Source organism: Manacus candei, unplaced genomic scaffold (genome assembly GCF_025592945.1).
Source record: "Manacus candei isolate 608988 ecotype Guabito, Panama unplaced genomic scaffold, ASM2559294v1 h1tg000061l, whole genome shotgun sequence".
Classification (NCBI taxonomy): Eukaryota; Metazoa; Chordata; class Aves; order Passeriformes; family Pipridae; genus Manacus; species Manacus candei.
The window spans coordinates 4,023,559-4,048,541 of NW_026138109.1; the positions used below are offsets into that span (position 1 = coordinate 4,023,559).

The 24,983-nt window shown below is 37.9% G+C and overlaps 1 protein-coding gene across 1 annotated transcript in view; it reads right to left on the bottom strand.

Moving 5' to 3' along the window:
- The window catches only part of SLC1A3 (solute carrier family 1 member 3), a 65,663-nt gene that overhangs the window by 17,972 nt on the left and 22,708 nt on the right, over positions 1-24,983 (bottom strand). The window contains exons 4-5 of the mRNA XM_051804782.1: positions 1,688-1,892; positions 224-266 (exon numbers count right to left, since the gene is read on the bottom strand). Of these exons, the coding sequence (XP_051660742.1) occupies positions 224-266; positions 1,688-1,892 (248 nt within the window). The remainder of the gene's footprint in view (positions 1-223; positions 267-1,687; positions 1,893-24,983) is intronic.

The following is a 24,983-nucleotide window of genomic DNA, read 5'->3' on the forward strand; positions in this document are numbered from 1 at the left end:
TGTGTTTTCTTCACTTCTCATAGCAAGTACCATTGTCTCAATATGACTAAAAACAAAGCACAGATTTGGTTGATTTAGTTTGGGGCTTTTTTGACAGCTGACAGCATACATAAGTTGTGTTTCTGCACTAAGTACAAGTATGTGATATTCCTGAAACAAGTCCTATTACATTTCAGTTTCTTACTTTGTTGTGTTTTCTTTGGAAATAACAACACATTTTTACCTGTTTAAAGCAAGCTTCCACCAGATTTGGAGGGAACATATTTCTGTGAAAAAGAAACAAAATAACATGAGAAGTGATAATACTCCAGTAATATTTTAAGTAAGGGTGCAGTTAATAAATGAATTAAAGAATTGACCAGCTAATTTTTGAAGGAATCCTTAGGCAAATATATAATTATTGTATATGGTGGGTAGAGCTTTGTATATAGCATTGGCCTGGTTAGCTTTATCAGGACAAAATGCAGCAGGATTGGATAGATCCTGGCAACTGGAATCTCTGTATCCAGTATTGTATAGTAGGTCTGGTTATGGAGCAGTATATTAGCTAAATTACCAAATGTACAAAGCTCTGTGGGACAGTGCTGATTTTTAATTTCATATTTATTAATGCTTTATGAATCCATGGTAATAAATAATTTAATAATATTTAATGCATTTCCAGTTCTCAATTTTTGCAGTCATGTAGCCTAGTACTTCATGACATTTATCATTCTGTTTAGTCTTGCTGCAATTAAAAAATAAATTTCTCTCAAGTTTGAGTATTCCATAATAATAAAACATACACATATAAGTACATATGTGTGCATACATTTTTTACAGATGGGAGTTTGTTTCTTTACTTTCCAGAATGGTGCATTTCTGAGGCAATTAGAAGCAGCCTAACTGAATAAATCTTGAGAAATCTGAGTGCAAACCTCTTCATGGGTCTTTCTAAAGTCCCCCTTCCTGGCAGCATGACTCTTGGAGGCCTTTCTCCATGTCTCTGGCTTCTCCAAATGGGTTAGTGGAACACAAAATTTTGGTGGCTTTACCTGTGGAAAAGCTCCCGAGTTCAAAACCTCAGCTTCCCTCCTCCCTGTGACATATTAGGTCTATAAAAGAGGTATTGCAGAGTCTCTGAGCAAGGAGAAAACATGATTTTACATCTGTGCCCCTCTATTTCAAGCATGTTACTTGCCTGCTCCTGGAACTTGTTTCCCATTCATACAATTTAACAAGTTGATTAGATGCACCCAGATTGGCAGCTACAATTCAAAATTAAAATTAATAACTAAATCAGGGATTCAAGTGAAGTGAGAAAACTGTTGAAAGCTGGAAGTAAAGAAAAGCGGAGGAATTTGGTAATAGGGATTGTGCTACGGAAGGAGGAAAAAAGACCCATGCAGATAGCAGAACAGAAGTCTTTCTTTTGTGCATGAAAGAAAGAATATTTCTTTGAATATTAAAAGCAGCTTCTTCCCCTGCAACAGTTTGATTTGGAATTAAATCTATTTTGTGGTATTGTAGAGTTGTCATGGGTTAAAAAGGGAGATATTAAAAACAGAGATATTGGTATCACACAGCTGAAAGAAATTTGGCAACTTTATGCAGTCACTATCTAAAATGCTCTACTTTTGTTCTCTGTGAATCTAAATATTACTGTCATTGCTATTGGTACAGAAAATGTGCAATATCATAGGCATACCTGATTAAATCAAGAAAGGCATCTGCTGCTGTCACTTGCACAATTTTGCCTTCTCTGTGCATGTTTTCTTTCGTACCTTTCCCAGGGTGGATGATGACCACAATGATTATACCAATCAGTACAGCAATGATCGTAGTGCTCATGTAGTAGACTACTGCTCGGACTCCCATCTTCCCTGATGCTTTACTATCCAGGGCAGCAATTCCTAGTAAATTTAAGCACAATGAGATTCACCAGACACAGCCGTGAGCAAAGAGTACAAATTAAGCACGATGAAAACTGTTTTGTGGGAAGAGTTTTGATGACCAGTACATTTAAAGCTACCCATGGCAAGCTGTCTCTCTCTATTGCAGCTCATACAGCCACTGTCTTCCCATCCCACCCCTAATGCCTGTTGTTACATAATTTTTTATTACAAGAGTTACAGCTTTCTGTTCTCTTTCTCTTTCCATGAGATGCAGTTAGTATTCTTCTTCTTAGTATTCCTCTTCTTAAAATGCCCCATTGCTCCTTCTCCTTAAAATTTCCAGTAGTCAGCTACTTCCCCATACATCATTTGGAGGGATGTGCCATCTGTCTCAAAGCAGTTCTGATACTTCTTGTTGGAATCAAGCTTTCAAAGTGCAGAATGAAAAAAGAGGTCCGAAATGGATCTCTTGGTTTTATTATCTCCTACTGTATGGAACTGCCTAACCTATACATATACGTAGATGCCATCTTTGAACATATAAAATACAGTGAAAGCTGGCCACCTTCTGCTCTGGGTGTCTGTCTCAACAGGAGAAAGCATTTAAAATAGATCAAGAGGACTGCAGGAATATAAATAATACAGAAATATAAAACTAGAATCATGACCTGGCAAAACTAAATGTTTTCTCAAACAATTGCGGATATATCATACTGTCTGTCTTCTAAAGGAGGAAACACACGTTACTGGAGTAACAGTGAAAGCACTCTAGTCACTCATGTAACTTAGACCAAGACTGTTCCAGGCTCTGACTGAATCTTCAAAGTATAAAACCAATCACGTGCTTCATACTTATCCTTTCATTTCAGCTAGTATTTGCCTGCCCTATTGGCAGAAACCATGAGTCAATAAGATCTGTACCCTCAAAAGGAATTGCGAAGGGAGGTCACTGGGTTCACACCCCAAATTGCTTGGTTTATGTGTGCCATTGCAGTGGAAGAACAAAGCGTTACTGGTAGAGTAAGAAACTGAAAATGGGCATCCAACATTTGAATCACTTGATCCTTCATTTCTCTGCTCAGCTCTTCCATCCGTAAAACCGGATAATAATGTTCATGGTAAGTTAATGTTTCAGTTTTGAAATTCTGTGACAAAAATGGTAAATACTAGCAAGTAATTACTAGTTTTCTTATCTTTACAAACAGGAAGTAAGTCCTGTAGCCCTCTTGTTGTTGGATGGAAGATCAGGGTGTTTTTTAGAGTCCTCAAAATAATGTAAATATAAAATAGTGAAAATATTATTAAACAGTGCAAAAAATAAAATTACTAATTTTTTGAGAACTTCAGATCTGCTACTGAATTGCACAATATTTACCTCAGACACCATTTGTTACAGATTTTTTTTAAGAGTCAAAATTAAAATGAAATGTAATTTGCAAAATGAAAAAATACTGCTTGCATACTAGTCCCCCAATTTCATCTTCATATATTGTAATTGCTTTTTTTGTGTTCTTATTTGCTTTTTCTAAAGTAGCAACATTGGCCTATGTATTTTTTCATTTTAGCTCAGACCAGTTTTAAACTCGTTTCAAACACCCTGAGCATGGAAGGTTAACGTATACAGTTTGGAAGGAATGTTTGGAAACACACAGATGTTGAATCAGTCAGTTCCCAGTATTCTGCCCTTGACAGGTAATTGATTAAGGACCAGAGGCTGAGCACTGTCAGTCTTAGAGGATTCACAAGCACACCGAGCCTTATCTTTTTTCTTTTTTTACTCCACACTTGATACTAGGTTGAGTCTTCTATACCCCAAAAATCCTTAGGGGTCAGTGTAGGGCATTTCTTGCCAATAAAGATTGCTGTCTTGAAGGATTAGAGCTTGTGATCATCTTTCTGCCTTGGACTGATTCTGGGACTGAGTGGTGAACCACGTGCAAGTGATGTGTCAGGGAGCAAGAGTCATGCTCTGGTCTTTGTAAGCTGCTTTCCAGCCTGGTTTCCTGTTGTGGACTCTGGCTGTGACTACATGGCTTCTTATTTTAGGTTGCTCAGTCTCACTCCTGCTCTTGCTATCATAGAAATTATTTCTCAGCTTGAACATAAGGAACAGCAATTCCTCTCCTCTTGAGCTGTAACTGCTCATGGCATGTATAGCAGAGAGCATTCAAAGCAGAGGGACAACAGGTCTAAGTATGAACAAAAGGTGTATGAGGAGGAAGCAAATGCCCACCTCTGAGAGCCCTTACTGAGGGGCTGCTGGGCAGCCTTCCCTCCCACTGCAGTTAATGGGAACTCAGGGAACTGCAAAAGACTCCAGCATATAAAAAAAAAAAAAGAAGAAAAAAAAAAGAAAAAGAATTATCTAAAAAATATTTTTAAATTTGTTTTTAAAACACAAGAAAATGAAATGGGTTGTTTTCTTTGCATTTTAAGATGTTGACAAGATTCCTTAGAACTGAATAGGACTCTGGAAGGGTCCCCAAAGCTTTCATGTGTCACAGAGTATTGTATCCTCAGTGTGTCTTTTCACAGTCAGCCAGCAAAACTCCCATTGTCCCGCGGGAGATGTATGTGCCCCTTTCATCCCGCTCGCTCGCTGCCCTCTCCTCCACACGCTGCTGGCTCCAGCACCTCTGCCTCCTCTCTTCCTCTCCCCTCCCCTTCCCCAGGGGGCCTGGGAAACTTTGCTGTGCCACCGGTCCCCACGCACAGGGATGCCTTGAAGTTGTCAAGGTGATCTGGAGCAGAGCCCCTGTAATTTCTCCCAGCGTGTGCACTCACACAACATGAATGGGAATGATTTTTTAAGTGTGGATGGGGAGGGAGGTAGGCAGAGAGGAAGGAAGGGAAGAAAAGAAAGAAGGGGGCAGGCATAAGTCTGTAAAACTGCAAACAAACGGAAACCCTTATCCCTGTCCTCTCCCTTCATCTGCTCTTTCCCGCTCTTGAGAGGTAACACTGTGGATGAAATAAAGACATGACAAGGAGTTTTCCAGCGTTTCAGGGCACAAAGCAAAGCACTACTTTGTTCTCTAACAAAGACGTTAGAGAAGAAATGAAAATACTTTAGGATGTAGAAAAGGCGAGGAGAAAATAAGTATGTAATTTTAAAAGAAGGAGAAAGAGAGAGACAGGATGCAGGGAAAAGGAGAAAAAAATCTAGTTAAGGCAATGTTAAAAATTCTGAATTGTTAATCTGGTAGTTCTGATTGCTCACCTGACTTGATCACAGTTCTGCAAATTAGCATGAATTAATTATTCTATGAACCTTCATGAATAGCAATTATGACTAGTTTTACCAATCCAGTATTGCTGCTATTAACTTCCCTTACTTTGGATGTATGCTGCACGTCACCTATGTTTGATCTTGGATTATACTAGACAGCACTAACGCAAAGGGATGGTACTGTACTCCTCAGAAAGATCAAAGGCAAAATACACTGAGCATGTTTTCTTTAGATAAAAATTAAGCCAATAACATCTTTGAATTGGCTTGCTCAAGAATAAATTCAAAGGAGTTGTTTTAAAAGCTGAAATGCAGAACCTACCCTAAAAGTCCTGCAACTTCAGAATACTTTCTCCCATTGATCAGCACTACATCAACTGATTTTTTGCAGAACAGTCCAACCTCCTCAAGCCAGGAGCTATTTCAGTCTGAGATTTGAGTTTATTCACATGCTTACTTTTGCTGCTGCAGTACTTAAAGAGTTTCTGAGTGTGTTATTTTCTAAAAAAAAAAAAAAACAAAAGGAGTATAGGAGTATACATATTTACACAATTAGATCTAACGGGCTTATTTACCGCAACAGTAACTGGTCAGCAGCTGGTATGACTGAGGCTCTATTTCTGTGTGTAAACTCCTATTCAGCAAAGCATTCTTGGGCTTATATTTGGCCAAAACATCAATCACTAACTAACATAGTCTGACAGATGACAGCCCATAACTAGCAGTTTTTAGATAGGATCCAAAGTAAATAGTATCCCACTGAAGAACTGGGAAAGTAGCAAGATTCATTTTCTTCTGCTTGTCCTAGAAAAACAGTCACTACTTAGGATTGATCCTAGTACCTTCCATGATTTTTTTATTTCTTGGAGCAAACAAGACTGTCACTGAGGGAAGGGGTGTGGATATCTTACATATGTGTAAGATATGCATGTGTACAATTTCAGATTGAAAACAACTGAAATGCTCAGCCACCATTTTTCATATTTCATATTTCATTTTCATATTTCCCTGTTTCTGAAATATTTTTGCTGCCCTTTAAAAACTTTTAGAAAAACTAAGTAGCTGATGTGTTTTTTTGCCTTCCTGCACTAAAATTCTTGTGTTTGTAACAGAATCTAACATTTTGCCCACAATGTTTTTAACTTTTGGTTTCCTTAAAATTACTTTTGATGCAATGAATGATGAAAATTTTAAATACAGAATAGTTCAGCGGGAAGGGAGAAGAGAAATGCTGATTTCTTCTCCCTAGTATCCAGTGACAGGGCAAGTAGAAACAGTTGAAACTGCACCAGAGGAGGTCCAGTCTGCATCTTTAGAAACATTTCTTTCCAGAGAGGGTGGTTGCACACCTTCTCTAAAACAAGCTTCCTGGAGAGGTGGCTGATGACCCCAGCCTGTCAGTGTTTAAGAGGCCAATGCCCTTAGTAACTTTAATTTTTGATCAGCTCTGAATTGATCAGGCAGTTGGACTGGATGGTCTTTGTAGGCACCTTCCCCCTGAACTATATTCTGTATTTAAAATTCCTCAGGAAGCTACAGAGAGCAATGAGGTCACCCCTCAGTCTCCTTCTCCTTTGGACAAGCCCAAATTCCCCCCTTACTCCTCACAGGACAGTAGCAATCCTGCTCAGTAGAGAAGGGACTGTGGGTTCAGAACCCTGGTGTAGGCACTTGGCTGAGGAGTCACTGCTGCAAGGGTTCCATCTGTGGGCACAGGACTGAACACCTCTAAGTCAGAATTCTGCCAGCTTGTGGCATTACGTTGATGAAAATGCATACAATGCTGAACAGTTCTGAATGTGTCCATTCTTGCCTAGTCATACATATTGACTACCAGAAATAAAACAGAGAGGATTTCTATGATGAATTCTTTTCTTATTCAGCTTATTAGAAATGAATTGATGGCACTTCCTTGCCAACATAGATTTTTATATAAATTCCCTTTAGATGTTTTGTACTAAGTCTTTAAAAACAAAACATTATGAACAGAGCATCTTTTTATTCCTAATTATTTCCCTGTTTACTTTTTATGGTCTCTTCATTAGGAAATTGCAGTTGCTTGTTAAGGACTCCTATGGTGGAACAGCAATATTGGCAACTGTTGACTCAGGAGTGTTGCCCTAATTTTGTTTCTTTAAGGTTGTCTTTCACTCTCCTAATGAAGCAGTCTCAAATGGGCTACTCCCACCCCCTACACCCGCTAAGCACTGTGTGATGAGTAAACTCTCAGTGTGAGACCGTGAGAACAATCCCTTTTGTGTATGTTGATGAGGATTTGTGGAAATGAATAACACTGTGCAAGGTCACGGTAAAATATGCTGACAGAAAATTTGTAAGGAAAAGCAATAGTTAGGTAAAGACAGTGGAAGTATTGCCTAAGATTAATTAGCATGATTAAGCTCTAAAGTTTTATTCTCAGAGTAGCTGAGCATGTCCTGTGTGGTGCTTAGCAATCCCAGAAAACAAAAGTTAAATTTAAGCTTTGACAACTGTGCCCTTCACAGTATCAGGTACAAATTTAATCCAAACTCTAGACCACTATTTTTAACAGCACTAGAAGTAAAGTAGTAAAATTACAAAGAAAAAAAGATAATAACATTTTCAAAGGACTATATAAGTTGGTGAAGTTAATTAATATTAAATCAATACAGCTAATGACTTCCTGAAGCCACACAAAATTCACGTCTGAAATACAGCTCTGTATGCCTTTTTACATGAACTGATGAGACAAGCTGCTCCCAAATCTCAATGTAACTTATCTTTATATGAATAGGAATATTTAGATAATTAATTTTTTTTCTGGTTCCATTAAGAACAATGGTCAAATCTCTCACAGGAAAATTAGCAGTTGTATTTGATCCAAAATTACATGACCGTGAATAAGCCAAGCTGACTAATGAAACCCATGGCTGAGATATAGTAATGCAATTCAAAGAGCCAATTAAATGGCTAAGAATGGCTCCTAAATTACTAGTCTTGCCCCCACAGCTTAATAGTCCTGCCCGTCCTTGCTACAAAAAAACTATTAACTTTGGGTTTTGTAGGGTTAATTCTTCTGTTTCTCATTTTCAATCATTTCAAAATTCTGTCATGTGAACACCAGAACTTTTACAGGGGAAGCAGAAGGAAATAGCGTCTGAGGCAGAAAACAAACATTTTGGCATTAGTCTGTCATTACTTAAAGTTGGCTGTATTGGTTAAGTCCATCCTCTGCTCTTTGTTAAGAGCACTGCTAAAGCAAGTTAGCATTCTTTAATTCCTCCTGCTTATCTTTAAGCTGCCTTTATTCTCAAATGGTAGCTGAGCAAACACCATCCAGCATCTGATGACAAGAATCTGGTGATGCAAACTGACAGTTGGCTGGCCAAGTGGGAGTAAAAGAGGCATGACGAGCACACTGAGAGAGATGATTTTCCCCTTCTACTCTGCCCTCATGACACCCCACCTGGAGCACTGCATCCAGCTCTGAGGTCCTCAGCACAAGAAAGATGTGGACCTGTCACAGCACATCCAGACAAGGCCACAAAGATATCAGGGGATGGAGCACCTCCTCTGTGAGGACAAGCTAAGAGAGTTGGGGTTCTTCAGACTGAAGAAGAGAAGGCTCTGGAGAGACCTTATAGCACCTTCCAGTGTTTAAAGGAGGCCTGTAAGAAAGATAGGGACAGACTTTACTCTAGTAGAGTCTGCTGATTTAGGACAAGGGGTCGTGGTTTTAAAGTAAAAGAGGGTGGACTGAGACTGAATATGAAGAGGAACTTTTTTACAGTGAGGGAGTTGAAACATTGGAACATGTTGGCCAGAGAGGTAGAGGCTGCCCCTCCCTGGAAATATTCAAGGTCAGGTTGAAGGGGGCTCTGAGCAACCTGATCTAGCTGAAGATGTCCCAGCTGACTGCAGGGGGTTGGAAAAGATGACCTCTAAAAGTCCCTTCCAAACCAAACCATTCTATGATTCTTCCCTTAAAATTCTTCTGTTGCTGTGAGTCAGTGAGGGCAGCGAAGAATTTGATAAACCTCCCCAGACTCGAAAGCTCAAAGCTAAAACATTTATAGAAAACAAAGTATAACATTTTCTGGTAAAATGAAATAAGTAAATATTGTACACCTGGATGGTGCATCTACTGAATGTTAGTGATGTTTATGTTACTACATGAAAACTCCTGCATGATTACGCTCTACTGTTCTGAGAAGTACAGTTAACTTGCTATTCAGGTTTGCAATATAACAGGGTATATTTGAAGAAACAGTAGGAAAGTACATTTCCTGAAACTCACATCTGCCTGAGAAGGACCCTGCTGTGGGGCTGTTGAGATACTCATTTAACTCTTCACATTATTCCATCTTTTGCTCACAGTATTGGAATGTGACAAACAATATGCTTTTTGAAGGGAAACTAGGGAGTAATTTATCTTCTTTATGTGTGCTAAGCAGAGCAGGAGGGAGAGGAAAGCAGGGATTCACAGCAAGCCATGGAGCAATGATTAGTAACAGCTGACAGTCTCAAACCAAGACTCTCTTTCTTTGGTTACCTCATTGTAATAACAGAGTACAAAGAACTGACTGTCTTCAAGCCAAGAATCAGAGACCTAGGAACACAGAAAATAGCAGCTCACAATTTTTTTTGGTAACAAAACACTGCTGCTACCTGCATAGGGCAATTCTAAAAAGACATCCTTTTATGTCCAGACACTTTGACTAAGCTTTCCTGGAAATGGGATTCTTCTATTGGGCATAAAGCTGATTAGTTTCTGTATAAGGAGTGAAAAAAATAAGTACTTTTGCTTATGAAAAAGCATAATGTAACATGGTAAATTATTTCAGTTTAATTAGGAAAAAAATTTGGTAGCTGATAAGCCAAAGCACATCAAATTAGTTTAAATACTAAAGGATATATTACAAGACTGAAATAAATATGCTAGTAGTTATAAGACTTCGATCCTATTCCCTGAAGATGAAAATATTAATTTTTACTTATTCTGAACATATTGCCAAAAATATCTACTTTAAACATGAAATGTACTGCATCCTAGCAATATACAAGGGCTAAAGATACCTTTGCCTTCTGGATGGTGCTAAGGACATTACTCAGTGCTCCATTAAAAATTTCTTAAAATACATGTGGAAGCTTTTAATCTGCTAAAATGCTGGTCTAAGTTTTGGCAAACTGTGTCTGGAGTTTTTCACAGGCTTGTTTTTGTATGTGCAGCACTTATTAAACAACATTCCACAAATGTACAGTGCTTCTGTTATCTTACTGGCTCTACACCATGTGACAAACATATAAGCTATTTACTGTGCCAAATCACTCCTTAGGTACTCTTTAGTTGCTACTGAAAAAATAATGTTACATCCTTGAGAATACAGATGTGAGATTGGAGGTATTCATAAGGGAACAGTAGCAGTAATGCAGTCTAATGTAAAACATAATTTGCTTTTTATCTTGGGTATGTAACACATGCCTGAAGAGACACTTCTACTGAATTTCTAGAAAAATAGATACAATTCTTGTCAGAGAGGTGCAAGATTTAAATAATGGAAAATTAAGGTTTCCCCTCTAAAAAAAGACAGAAAAAGATATCTATGAGTGTGTAAAAAAAAAAAAATATGGGATTTGGGATACGGGACTGTACTGGTTGGTAACTTGTCACAGCTCTATGCTGGAAGAATCACTTTCTCACCAAAATGTGATTCACTATTATTGGCAAGCCTGTTTCTTGGCTTCTTCACTACAACTTCCCATAATAGACTTTATTGCGGTGATAGTGTCTTATTTGGATGTTTGTCCACTAGGATCTGATGGTAGTTAAGTTAATTTTATAGAGTTCATGCAGCAGCCACCATCTGGAAAGAAGCTTTGCCCAGCTGGATGTGATTCAACACAAGATTTGAACTAATGGTTGAGTGTGACTAATGTATCTGATAACAACCTGGCCTTTGGACTTCTGTTTGGAATTTTAATTCTAGCACAATTTTTAAAACCTTGAGATCATTCTTCTTTGCTAATTCAGGAATATTAAGGTAATCTAGAAAAGAATGATGTCATATTGCCTTTAGATATGTTCAACGGGACTTGATTTTTTTGAGTAATCTGAAGTTACACTAATAACTAGAACCCTAGTTATTAGTGTAATCCTGCATGGGTTTTGTTGTTGCAGTAGCTACTATCTATTCTTGCATCAGGTTTGCTAACAATCAAAATATCTCTGCTTTGTGTTTTGTTGGTTTTGGGTGTTTTTTTTCAGAAATCTTGTCACAACAGTGTTGTCTTGAGACAACACTGCTTTGTGCATGTGTCCATCTTAGAAGTGCTCAGTGTTCATTTTGTTTCAAGCTAGCAGTTCATTCATCTGTTGCTGTTTTATCCATTGATCTTTCAGAGAATTTATCTGAGTTGCTCATGGATCTAGTGCTTTCCTTTTTATCTGTGTTGCACACGTGTGTTTACATGTTCTTGTAATCCTTTTAGTTTATTACATTCCTATGTGCGATGTGTTTTTTCAGTTGGTAGTGTTTTGCAACAGTGTGTGTGCCTCCATGGGATGTTCTTGATGGACTCACACACTGTTCGGTGACTTCTGTTCTCTCACACTTCAAGTATAATTCTAGCTTCCACCAAGTTGAGGTGCTATCTGCATTCACATGAAGCAACATAAATCACTTTGAATGGAGCTCCACGGTGCTGTTGCTATCGTGCTCCCCATAGTGATATAAAATTAGCTCAGTTATTCACCACAACAGAGTGAAGTCAGCAGTGTTGATATAACATCTTCTCAGATTGGGGAGGTTTATCCTGAAAGACATTATGCCCAAGACTGTACTGACTTTTGTGCACTAATATAGTGGAGTCTCAGTCCCTCTGACAGTTCAGGCACAAATAAGATATATCACTACATTATATCTATTCATGTCAAAAGGAAATGCACAGAGCTCTTTCATGTCTCTAAGTCATTATTTGTACTAAAAACTGCAGAACAGTAACTAGTTTGACAATATAGAGTACTTTTGGATTCTCATTTTTAAAGAATCACACGAACTTGGATTTGATAAGAGAAATTCTGCACATAAAGCTTTATGTGGCAGCAAAAATGAGTCTTGTATTGATAAAGAATCTAGAAACAATCTGAGTCTTCATTTATCTCATATAGTCAAGTCTGTTTAAAGAGTATGGGATCCAATGAAGACATAATTTGAAAAAAAAAATGTGTAAGCATTTATAAATTTATGAACTAGTAGGATTTACAAAACAGCACTTACAATCCATAAGTTAATATCTTGATAATAAATTAATAACATGATAGCATTTTTCCTTCTTTTTTTATAGGAGTAAATCGGAACTTAATTACACCCTAAATCCCCCAAGAACTTAATGGGTAATAATCGAATGAAGTTTAGGGGGAAAAATACTTTCTATTTGTGAATTTAAGGTCCTCTGGTAATATGCCATATGAATACTAAGGAGTCATTACTTTAGCTGCAATTAGTCTATTATGGTTTAAACTGTCGTTATAATTTGGTGGGTTTTTTTCACAATTCAGTAATGATGTTAAGGTTCTTCTGAGAACTCATTAAGAAAGTGTGGAACTGGAGTTTCATGTGAACAGGCTTTTGTTTTCCTTCTTTTCTCTCTTTTGTTTCAGTGACCTCTTGAACTTCGGGTCAGCCTTGCAACATCAAAGCCGCACATTTTTTTCTTTGTATTTCTTCACCTTACAGACTTGTAGGAGGCAGTGGAAAGAAGTTAAGATTTTCTCTGGAATGCCTGACAGTAGCAATCAGTGCTTTTTAATAATATTATTAAGCTCTTTTTCAGGATGTTACAGTGCTAAGTACAGTTGAAATAGGAGTTCTGGCTTCCACAATTCAAATGCTACACTGTTGCCATCTGGGCATCATCTGCTTGCAAGCAGGATTCAGAATATGAATTTCTATGAGAGGTCTCAGGTACCAAAAAAAATACCAGCTGATTTTAAACTAAATGGATGTAAGAGAAGAGGGGGCTTTTAGGTCACTGTTATTACTGGACTGTGATGTTCTGCAGAACAGAAAAGTAGCATATTTACTTTTTAACAAACTATTAATCATCCTATCTTGAATTTGAAAGATTTATTTTCTTAATGGATGTGGGTCCTTTGCACAGGTTCATTAGCCAGGAGACAGATGTTAGCCAGGCTTAGTAAGCACATGTTCTCTAACTCTGTTTTCAGAGTTCGGGGAGCTAAGACCTACTGAAATTGTAAATACTGCACAAAGCTGATTTTCAGTGCAAGAATGTATTCACTAATGAAATAGCCATTCATTAGGTGAACTCTTGACCAAATCCTACTTTCTCTCTAGCTCTGAAAAGAAACTATATTCACTGGAGAAGGTCTGATATTATCTAAGTATTCAGAAATAAGTTAGAAGTGGGCGGTGAAATATCAGAATAAACTAAGTATTTAGCTTTGCATGTAAGTAAAGAGAAAATAAGAGAGCTGTTTATGGAGGAAAGAATCAGCATCATTATGTTAACTGTGGTGCAAATAATGTACTTCTAGTACTATGCTGAACTTTTTCTAATCAACTACCAATAAGGAGCTATTGTCTGTGGAGGAAAAGATGCAATTATCCGAATAAAACATTAATCCTGTTTAAGTATATAATTATAACAAAGTCTGATTCTGAGAATGTGATGAACTGAAGCATCTAAATAAATGTTTGCGTTAAAGTCCAAAAAACTTTTCAAAACTTGTCACACACTTAGAGCCCTTCAAGCTCTTCAGTTAAGTACAGAAGATGAATATTGCTGAAAGATTAATACTAGATCTGATACATCAGAAACTGCAACTCATGCTCTCCAAATACTGGAATACCATAAACCCCAACCTTTTTTCAAACAACTGCTCTTGAGTTTTCAGAATGTAGTCAGGATCTATTTGTGAGCTTTTTTCACAACCAGGGGGCCAGGAATTTAGTTTGCTTTGATACTGGACTTCAAGATATGGTAGATCATTAAGAACAACAAGATCTGAAAGCTTCTGCTGGCATGGAAGTTGAGGTTTGAGTTTTCTTTATTTTCATGTTTCTTCTTCAGTACTAGAATTGAATTAGAATTGCTATTCATTTGTGTGAAACTGTGAAGTAATTTACCTTTTCCTTCCTTGATAGTACTTTTTTTTTTCTCCTCCCAAGACCCTTTGTATCCTAGTAGTTTTTACTTGTCTTTGTAGATCATCATTAGTACATCTGTTTTTGACAGACTCCTGCAGAGGAAAAGATACTATTGACAGAAGGAATACACAGAACTTCTGTGTCTGGTGAGCCCAGGAACGAAAATTTAGGAGCTTTCCAACTCAGATGCTTTCCTTGCTAGTTTGCTACATATATCTGTGCTCACAGTAGCAAGAACTGAAGATCTGGGGTGCACTAAACTGCTTTTTTATTTGCTAAGTGTACAAACCTCTGAGGAATCTGTGTTTGTACTGATTGGACATGTCCCTCCTTCATAGAGAAATGCCACGCTTTACACTTATCCAAGATCAAAAATGGTACCTTACAGAGACACACAGATGGGCTTTCAGGTAAAGAGAATTAGCTTTGTTGTAGTGTCTATTCAGCCAAACCTGGGAAGATCAATTTCTAGAGAGAATCAAAGGAAAAAAGTCATGTGAAAGGGAAAAATGGGCCATCAGGGAGGCCCAAGCAAAACATCTGATGCAGTGTGTAAGAGTGGCAGAGCATGCCTAGACTTAGCCCAAACTGATGCTTTCTAGAATAAGTCATCACTACAAACCTCCAGTCATTTCTGGGACTGGTGTTATGTCACAAGAGTTCTGCTTCAAACTTCAGCAGTGTAACAGCACCCTAGACCCATCTGTGTGAAGAAAAAGAGAGCTGACTGTGTGAGTCTGAAAAGTACACACCAAGAGACTTTCAGAGTTCTTAACTCCACCCAGTTAAGAAAGACTGGCAACTCTGTAAGGAGATTCTCAGTTACAGCGACATTTTGGTGTTCACCGCTGCCTCAGGCACTCATCTGGAGACAATGTTGCAACAAAAGGAATACGGAAAAAGCATTTTACCCTGTGCCAACGGTGAAGAGGAGTATGGAAAACAATTTCTATCAATGAGGCCAGCTCTTGTATATTTGCCATAATTGTCTTCTGAGAAATTCTCCACACCATCAACAACAGCATTGTTTACATTTTGTTGAATTCATTGCTCAAGGTCTGAACTGGAAGATATAGAATATATTCAGAAACAACCTGTAAGCAAAGAAAAAATGTGCACCAACAGGGGTATCTGGATGAAAGAAGTTGTAGCAGATGCAGGAACTGCTTTGTGACTCCATAACATTCACCACAACATATTGCTGGCCCTTAATTATATCTGTAGTCTCAACAAATTATTAGAGATTTCTGACCTGAGTGTCTCTGTTTTCTCCTTCTTATCCTCCATCACCAGTAAGAGACCTGTGACATGTGGCTGGATACCAGGATGAACAATTAGCTGGCCAGCTTTCCTGCTTTTCCAGACTATCCAACATCTTACTGGAACCCAGACCCAAGGCTTGAGTCTTGTAGGTCTTGTGGTGGTGCACAGTGGCTCTCCTCCTTCCCCACTGCTCAGAACTCAGGTGGGACCTCCAGCAATGCTATCAAGAGGCTGGGTTTCAGTACCTCTGCTCCAGTAATAATGACAATGATGGATCTGCCTTATAGAAGTTTATAATCCAAATACCTGTCTGAAGGATAGTACGTAGGAGATCCAGCAATTAGCTTTGAGAATTAAATGGAAATAATATGTTATAGGTCAACAGCTGTCCATTAGCAAAAAATGGAAAAAAAATCAGAGTGAAAGCAAGAGTAGAGCACCTAATGATGGCATTGAAGACCCCTGTTTCTGAAAGAAGACAGCCTTCTGCATGTAGTTTGATTTGCAGTCAGTCCCTCTACAATGATCTGCTTAGCTGATGCAGTCATTCAGAAAGTACTTTGGATCTTGTCACATTTTACAGCATTGATGAAATGACGATGTCTTAGTTCTGCTGGTGTGCAAGTATTCCCTGTATTGTTCCATATGTTCCCAAAATCCAGCCTCAAGAATTTTTTTCATTAGATTCTTCCAGTGTTCACAGACAGCTATTGCAAAAACAAACTGACAAGGAAGCAAATACAATGGGGTTGTGCTATATTCTCATGTAGGAAAAGAGGTTGTGGATCACAACATTCAGGCTAGAGCTAAAGAGGTGAAAAGAACAGAAAAGAGAAAGCATACAAAGCCTGAATGAAACCTTTGTGTACCTAACTGTGCTATGCGTTCACAAGTTTTCAGGCTCGTTTTTGTCATATTTTGATAATGGCCTAAGGGCACTGTTGTTATCTGTCAACTTCCCAAAGTGGGATATTTAAGAGCCTCTTATATAGTTGTGCACACTTCTTTCCCTCTTTCTTGACATATGGCTGGCCTTAGCTCCTTTATTTTTAAGTCTAATTTCATGCCAATGGAGTGAGTTTACATCTGTTGAAGGTGAGATGATTTTTAGATCCTGGAACAGTTTTCCCTTCATTTTGAACTGGTTCTTGAAGACCTATGTGTGTTGGAAAGCTGAAACTGTAGACAGTGGTCATTGTCTACAAGCAAATGGTAGGTGAAATCTTAACAAGTGAAAACAGAGACTCCTTCAATCTGATATGAAATTCCATGGAGTGCAAAACCAACATAAGCCTATGGGAAATTAGTTAGTTCAGTGATCAGCCAACCCATTTCTTTGTCTTCACCTTTACATGATAACAGATTCTTACTGAAAGACTATGAGAAACAGAAAGAGATAGAGTTAATTGCCCTTGCTTGCCCTACCAACATCTAGGGAGCACTGGTGACCAGAGTCATCCTAAATTGCTCGTCACCAGAATTTAATAGTGAATAATGACTGTATCTGTGAAATTTATTTCATTTTGAAATTATTAACTTCTGGTTTGTGGTGCTGTACAACACAATTTAATTGTGTGCTGTGTGAAATAGTGCTTCCTTTTCTTTATCATAAATGTACTTCCTAGTTATTTCATTGGATACCCTGCATTTCCTTTATTAGGAAAAATCGTCAGGAGATACAACAGTAAACAGTTACTTAACCTAAGCCTCTACAAATGTTGTGGTTTTTTTTCAAACCAAGAGGGTGCAGTCCGTTTAATCCCTCCTTGCATTTCACTAGAACTCCATTCCACTAGTAAGCCCTGTCACCCTCTCTGTACTGTTCACTGAGTCTGAGAACTCTTGCCTGTGTTCTAATGCCCATTTGAGAACTTGTGATTAAGTGTGGTACAGGTGTAGCACGTTCCCCTTTCTCAGGTGTATTACTTTGCACTTGGCACCATTCTAGTTCACCCGTCATGTTACCACAGACTCATTCATTATTGAAAACATCACATTGGAGTTTCAGTCTCCAATATCCTGAACAAAATACTTGCTCTCAGTGTCCTAATTCCCAAAATGCTGAGGCTTGGTTTTGCATTTTGGACATTTTACTGTACAAAATACAAAATCAAGTATTTTCTATTTACAGTTTAATGCAGCTGAATTTACACTTTGTAATATTTTTGAGTTTTTAATTTTCAGGTTTGCTGTTTTTCTGTAAACAACTCATATTTGTTTGTATTAAACTCAAAAAGTGTTTTGAGCTTTCTCTAAGATATTTTTAGTCCTTCTGTCCTTGACTAAAATAGAAATGTTAAGAAAGAGGCAGTGTGGTTTTACAGTGGTCCATCAGTGCTCAGGCAAGATGCACTCCTACATGTTCTTCCAAATAGCTTTTGCTTTTTTTTTTGACTGTGACTTGCCTGTCAGGAAGCAAATTCTTGGTGTTATGCATTTGAACTAAAACATAAAATCAAAACCAAGTCTTTGTGGATGGGAGATTGCTCCCTATTATTAATTCAGCTGGAATCCCATACTGAATGCAAACTGAATAAAAAGCATAACAACCTGTTATTCAATACTTTGTGAAACAACTAAAAAGTAATGGTCCACTAACAAAAACTATATTTTGCAATGGAATTTCAATCAGCCTTTAATTAAGGGCTACTAGCAAAACTGAATTATTTTAGAGGAGTTTTTTAGTTTTGCTGTCTTTAATTATTGCAGATTTTGTTCTTGAACACTCTTGGTGTTTGTGCATTGCTGCCTGCAGAGACTTAGACTTCAAAAACTGCAGTGCTGCATACTTTCTGCTTTTGTATGCTCTATATCCTCCTTAGGTTTTCTTTTTTTTTTTTGTGGTATATTCAAATTTTATTTTGTACAGATTTTATGCAGGAATTTAATCTCTGCTGCTACTGCATTCTAATTTTTAGTCAGAAATGGGTTTATTTAGTTATTCTGTCAGATAGATTTCTGTGTATTGCCTATTGCAAAAATTGTGTCAGAAATGAGTTATAAATTAATTTTATGAACCTTTCTGTAGCTTCTTGCTTTTAGTATTTGCACAGATTAAGAGGTATAGCACTTTTTGAGGAAGGGATTCCACGCAAGGGTGTATTTGTTGTACAGATATGTATGACATTTCATTATGATTTTCTAAAATCCATGCCTTGCACAAAGCTTTCTGATTTCCAGCTGGGTATGGTTTATTTCCTACTGGATCAACTTCTGTGCAAAAATTTGTTCAGGAAATCATAGTCTGATGGCCAATACACTCTGAATCTGCACACAGTTTGTTCTGTATTTTGACAAGAAAGTCAATGTTTCTAGGTACTGAATACTTTCTAAGCTACTTTTTTTTTCCTTACTGATTTATTTTGAATGTAGCTACTTGCTATTTAAACTCAGTTTTTTAACTTCTAAAATCTTTGTCCAAAATATTTCAGAATTATATGACATCATTATGAAACTTATCTTGCCCACATTCCCTCAAAGACTGTGGAAGGGAACAGTATAAGAAGGTTCTAATTTCTCCATCTTTGAGTGCCTATCTAAATAATGACTAATAAAGACTGTGTGCCAGACTTGATAGATTTTTGTTGTTATACATAAATACAAATGATGAAAAGGTCTTTAAAGTAGTAAGTTGTGTAGTTTCATGGTTGTATATTTTTAGCTGCTATAAGCCTGAATCTTCCATAAAGATACTCGTTTGAGATGAAATTGTTTCTTAACATGGATCAACATTTGTGGTGTTTCTTCAGTTGTTTCTCTAACTCTACAATATTCCATTTACGTGATGAACTGAATCTTTATACACTTAGTAACTTGCATGCCAGTCTTGGTTTTGGACACACACAAATCAAAGCACAAGTTTTCCTTTACTTGTGGAAAAAAGTATGTGGATGTTCAAATTAAACAGCACTATCATCCAGTTATGTAAGTTGCATATGTAAATACCTATATGAATGCATGAATTGGTGTGTGCATGAAATGCACAAGTGCATTAAATTCATGCTGCCACGCAATTCAGCTTTTACAATGCTGACATGGTTATAAATGTGGGTGTGGGAGAAAGAGGAAAGAGTTGCCTTAAAAAGGAGGTAAGTTACTTTTTAAATAACCTCTTTTGCATTAGAAGAAAGGCATAAGTGAAAAAGTAACACACTCCTAGGATGTCCATGGATTGGTTACTCATAGAAGGCTTACTACTACAGGAGATATCAACAGGATTCCTCTGTAGAAAGATTCCCAGACAAACACACAGGCAGCTCAAATGCACTGACAATCCGAAAAGCGCTTCACTCAGAGAGGATCTGCCAATTCTCTTCTTTTCCATATAACCAGAGTCAACTGAGATCAGTGTCAAAGTTTTTGTTGATTTGGTGGGCATTGATTATTCTGGCTTCTAAAATAATTTCTCTAGGACTTGCAAAAATCAGGGAATTTTGGGAAAATCAGAACATTTCCCAATTTTTAGAATTTGGAAAATGGATTCATTGCTCTGGTGGCCAGCTAAACTGACGAAACACTGCCTAACTGCTTCTCAGTTTTCATGTATGAACTATATGAACTGAATCAGGAATTCTGTACTTTTTTAAACTGAAACACTGAAGTGTTAAGACTGACTTTTGTTAATGCTTTTACCTTTCAGCTTAACTGTGAGTACCCAAGATGTTTCACAGGCACAGGTCTGTTCTGTCACAATGAATTAAAGGGAATTACTGCTGGGCCCCTGGGAGAATGATAATTCTGGCTCCACAGGTCTGTTCTGCCTGAATAAGAGACTTTCCATCTGTTGAAACTACCACAAATATTGTGGGTGATATGAGACAGCACCTGGGATCTTGTAGTGGGTGACACATTTTTTTCCACAATACAATTGTCAGCAAGCAGACAGGAGAGCACTGGAACTACTTCAAGGAGTTAGGATGAGCAAATTCAAAATTCTGGCCCTTTATGTTTGCTGCTATTAATTTAATGTGTTAGGAAAGGACATGACAACTGTCAAATGAAAAATGCTGATACTTTACTGGAGGATAGGTGTTTTGATATGATTTAATAACATTTGTATCCAGTTACACTTGATGGGCCATTTACTGCCTCATTCCAGTGTTGGAAATGCAGATATAAAACATAATTTCTTAAATTTAATAACATCGAACTATTTTCTAGAATTATGTCTTTACAGAAGGCCATGTACAGCTGCTATCTGGATGTGGGAGGCTGTGCCATTGTATCACAGTTCCCCATCATGCAACCTAGTTTGGGTCTATCACACCACATTCTAACTTCAGGAGAACATTTTTTAGCTTCCTGGCTAACACATTCCTGGTAAAGAGTTGTAATCAGTGAAAAAATACGTTTTGCTTATGCATATTTGATTATTGGTGATAGCATCACAGTTAGCTGCAAGCAGTCATGAGGTAACTTGGTTTCTACAGCAGCTCTCAGTGATGGCCCTATATACCATCTTGATGCAGCTACCTGAAGTCTATTGCAATCTTTGCAGCATTACCACTAAAACAGCTACCAAAATACTTTGCATCTGCTGAGCTATGGCAACTTAATCTACATATCTCCATCTTCTTTTCTGCCCCAGTAGCTAGTAAAAAACTCCACCAGCCCTATGTCTAGAAAGAAAAAGAAGAGATGTAAATGGAAAACATAATTTGCCTAAGGTTATACAATATGTAACAGCATTGATTTTCCACATTTTACATCCGCAAGTTGCTTTGGGCAAAATCTGGCTTTTCTGCAGTTGAATCTGTTCATAGCCAGATGCTGCAATTTTCTTGACTTACGTAAGGGAGTGGCTTGGAGACTGTGTCAAGTTCAGTTGTTTCTTTGAATATTACCTTTTTTTCACTGTAGTAATTTCAAGCAACTGCAACTACGCTTGGCTGTTACCTGTCAACTCTGTGTGTGCTTTGTTTTATTACTTGAGTCACTTTGTATACCTTTTTTTTATCTCAATGGGGGGATAGACCACGCTCCTTACTACTTGTTTTTATCATCACCTTTCATTGCAGTTCTCCGATAGCTGAAATCAAAAGCATCATATGTATATCTGAAGTTAGTTAAGTAGCATCCACACATGGAAATTCCAGCCTTCTGCTCTTTGTCAACACTTTCTTATAGTTTTTTTGTAGTGATAAATACTATGAACATTTTCAAAGTGTGGGGGCAAAACCTTGTGTCTCTGAATCTGTCCAAAAGAAAGTAATTTGTGCCTCCTGCAATAGTCAGTGTTGTAGTCTGTTATTAAATGCTACATCAGAGGCAGGGAAGTTTCTCTATCTTCCAGAATCCATTAACAACAGTTATGTCATTATTTGAATTAGGGGAGCAAATATAAACAAAGATATATACAAACTACATACTAAGATGTTTCTCTTCTTTGATGTATACCTTCTGTACTTGTTCTTTTGAACTGTTTTTCCATACAGCATTCCTTTGTGGAAGTAGATTCACAGTCTTTGTGTTTGTACAGGATCTTGCACACAAAATCCTGGTTTGTGATTAAGATTCGTTTGTACCACACTAGTGTTCCTCCCATTAACAGTTTGGACAAGTGTTATTGTCTCATGCACAGTGAGTTGTACTCATATTGGGATCTTTGCTTGATTCTGTAATTGCTGACCTGCTGTATTATCTTTGGTGAGCCAGTGGACCTCAATTTCACTGTTTCTACGTTCCCTTTCTCCTTACCCATCTTGACTTATGTTAGTAAATAAACTGTTCTCTTACTGTTGCTGCAATGTGCAGCAAAAATTAGTCTCAGGTCTTGAATTGGGTTTTTATCCCTTGTTATGTTTTACCAGACAATGATATTTGAAAGAACTGTACAGAATTTTAATCCCAGTTCACTTGCATTTAAAAGCGGTGGTCCCTGTATAACTATTCCAAGCTTTCAAAATTTTGGGAGAGGAGAAGTAACCTCTCTATTAAACTGAACTATAATTGAGCAAAATATTTGCAAATAAGCCCTATAAAATTTCTCTAGCTTTAAGATTTGTCACAAATTACGCTTTTATAAAGACTGGTTATGAATTGTTTTTGTGAAAGACATTTCAGAAATACATATTTTTGTTAAGCAAAGGTACTTCATTCTTACATCCTTATATTCAGTGAATAACTGAAACATGCATTATGATCTTGCTGTATCAGCTCAAAAAAACATTAAGGTATAAAGCTCTTAATGCTCGTGCAATTTTTCCAATCCTTGTCTATTTCATGATGAATTGTTATCATACATATATATATTTATTTTATACATATCCTAGTTGTATTAAACCTGTTTCAGAGCCAACAGGAGAACCACAGACATGGTATTTGTTCTCAGACAACTGCAAGAGAAGTGTAGGGAACAGAACAAAGGTCTCTAAAGGTCTCTTTGTTGATCTCACCAAGGCTTTCGATACCGTGAGCAGAAAAGGTCTATGGCAGATTTTGGAACGTTTAGGTTGTCCCCCCAAGTTCCTCAAAATGATCATCTCACTCCATGAGGATCAGCACGGCCAAGTCAGATATGGCAATGCACTTGCAGAGCCCTTTCTAATAACTAATGGTGTAAAACGAGGCTGTGTTCTTGCACCAACCCTATTCACAATCTTTTTCAGCATGATGCTCCAAAGGGTCATGGCAGATCTCAATGATCAGGACAGTATCTACATTTGATATCACACTGATGGAAGCCTCTTCAACCTAAGGCGACTGAAGGCCCACACTAAGACCTTAAACCATCTTGTCCAGGAGCTGCTTTATGCTGATGATGGCGCCCTTGTCGCCCACACAGAAGCAGCTCTGCAGCGTTTAACATCCTGCTTTGCTGAGGCTGCTGAGCTTTCTGGGCTGGAAATCAGCTTAAAGAAGACAGAAGTTTTTCTATCAACCTGCACCTCAGGAAGTCTTCCTTCATCCCCATATCACCACTGACAAATCAGAGCTCAAATCAGTCCAGCAGTTTAATTACCTAGGTAGCCTCACCTCCTCGGATGGTAAGATTGACGGAGAGATAAACAGTTTAGCAAAGGCATATAGAGCTTTTGGAAAACTCCATAAAAGAGTTTGGCGAAATAAACACCTGAAGAAAAGTACAAAGATCAGTGTTTACAGAGCCATTGTGCTGTCTACTCTCTTATATGGTTCCAAATCATGGGTCATCTACCGCCACCACCTGCATCTCCTAAAACGCTTCCATCAACGCTGCCTCCGCACAATCCTAAACATCCACTGGTCAGATTATGTGACCAATACATCTGTTCTAGAACAAGCAGCTGTCACAAGTATTGAGGCCATGTTGCTGAGAACACAGCTGCCATGGGCAGGGCACGTCTCAAGGATGAAGGACCACCACCTCCCTAAGATCCTGCTTTATGGTGAACTTGCCACCAGCTGCTGCAAGAAAGGAGCCCTGAAGAGAAGATAAAAGGACTCCCTGAAACAACATCTCAGCCTTGGCCATATTGATCATCATAACTGGTCTACTCTGGCCTCCAATCGGGAGGTCTGGAGACACACCATCTATAACGCAGCTGCTTCCTTTGAGAACGCACGCAGGATCACTCTTCAGAAGAAATGACAATGAAGAAAGAATCGTGCCTTGCAGAATATATCACCTAAGGAGTCTTTCTGCTGTGCCTTTTGCAACCAGATGTGCCTGTCTTGTATTGGCCTTTTTAGCCACCAGTGTACTCGCAGCAAAGGTGGGTAGAGCCCTTCCCAAATCTTCATTCGCAAAGCCTAGCCATGATATATATCTTAGGGATAATGTATATTTTAAAATAATTGTGTCAAGCAATTTTCAGGTCAGATGCTTTATGTTGTAACAAAATGAGAGAGTATAAAATATTCTGAACTCCTATAACTGCAGCAAATTTGAAACAGAAATGGACCAAAGTTGTCAGCTCTGTGTTTCTATAAGAATTCAGGTCAGATTTGGCTATAATATAAACCAAATGAGAATTTCATTTATTTCTTTGGTTATTTATGTTTCTTCTCATATACTGTGTTTTAATTTTGCCCTTGACTTTATAAGAGAAACAGACTGGGAATGATGACTTAGGAGTTCTTTCATTTTAAAGACAGTAGACAATAAAGACTAACACATAGTATGCAGTTGAATTTATGTCTAGACCACAAGAGATAAATAATACAGATAAGCACATAATCATATTTTCCTATAAACATGAAAAGATGGTGAATGGTATGCAAATAACCTCTATTTTCTCCCAAGCAGATGTTTGTACATGCCTGGTAACATGTACGTCAGAAGACAGAATCTCATGGAGAAAACTGCATACCTGCTTGAACCACGTGCAATAATAGTAAGTCATAAGGAAAATGTGTCTAAAAACCTCTGTATGTGATTCTGCATGGTTTCTTTCATGACAGTACCAAAACACGGGACAGAGAAATATGACTGGGTTGACTTCACCACTGAAAGTTTATTTTTCCGAGGTCTGTGAATAAACATCAGAA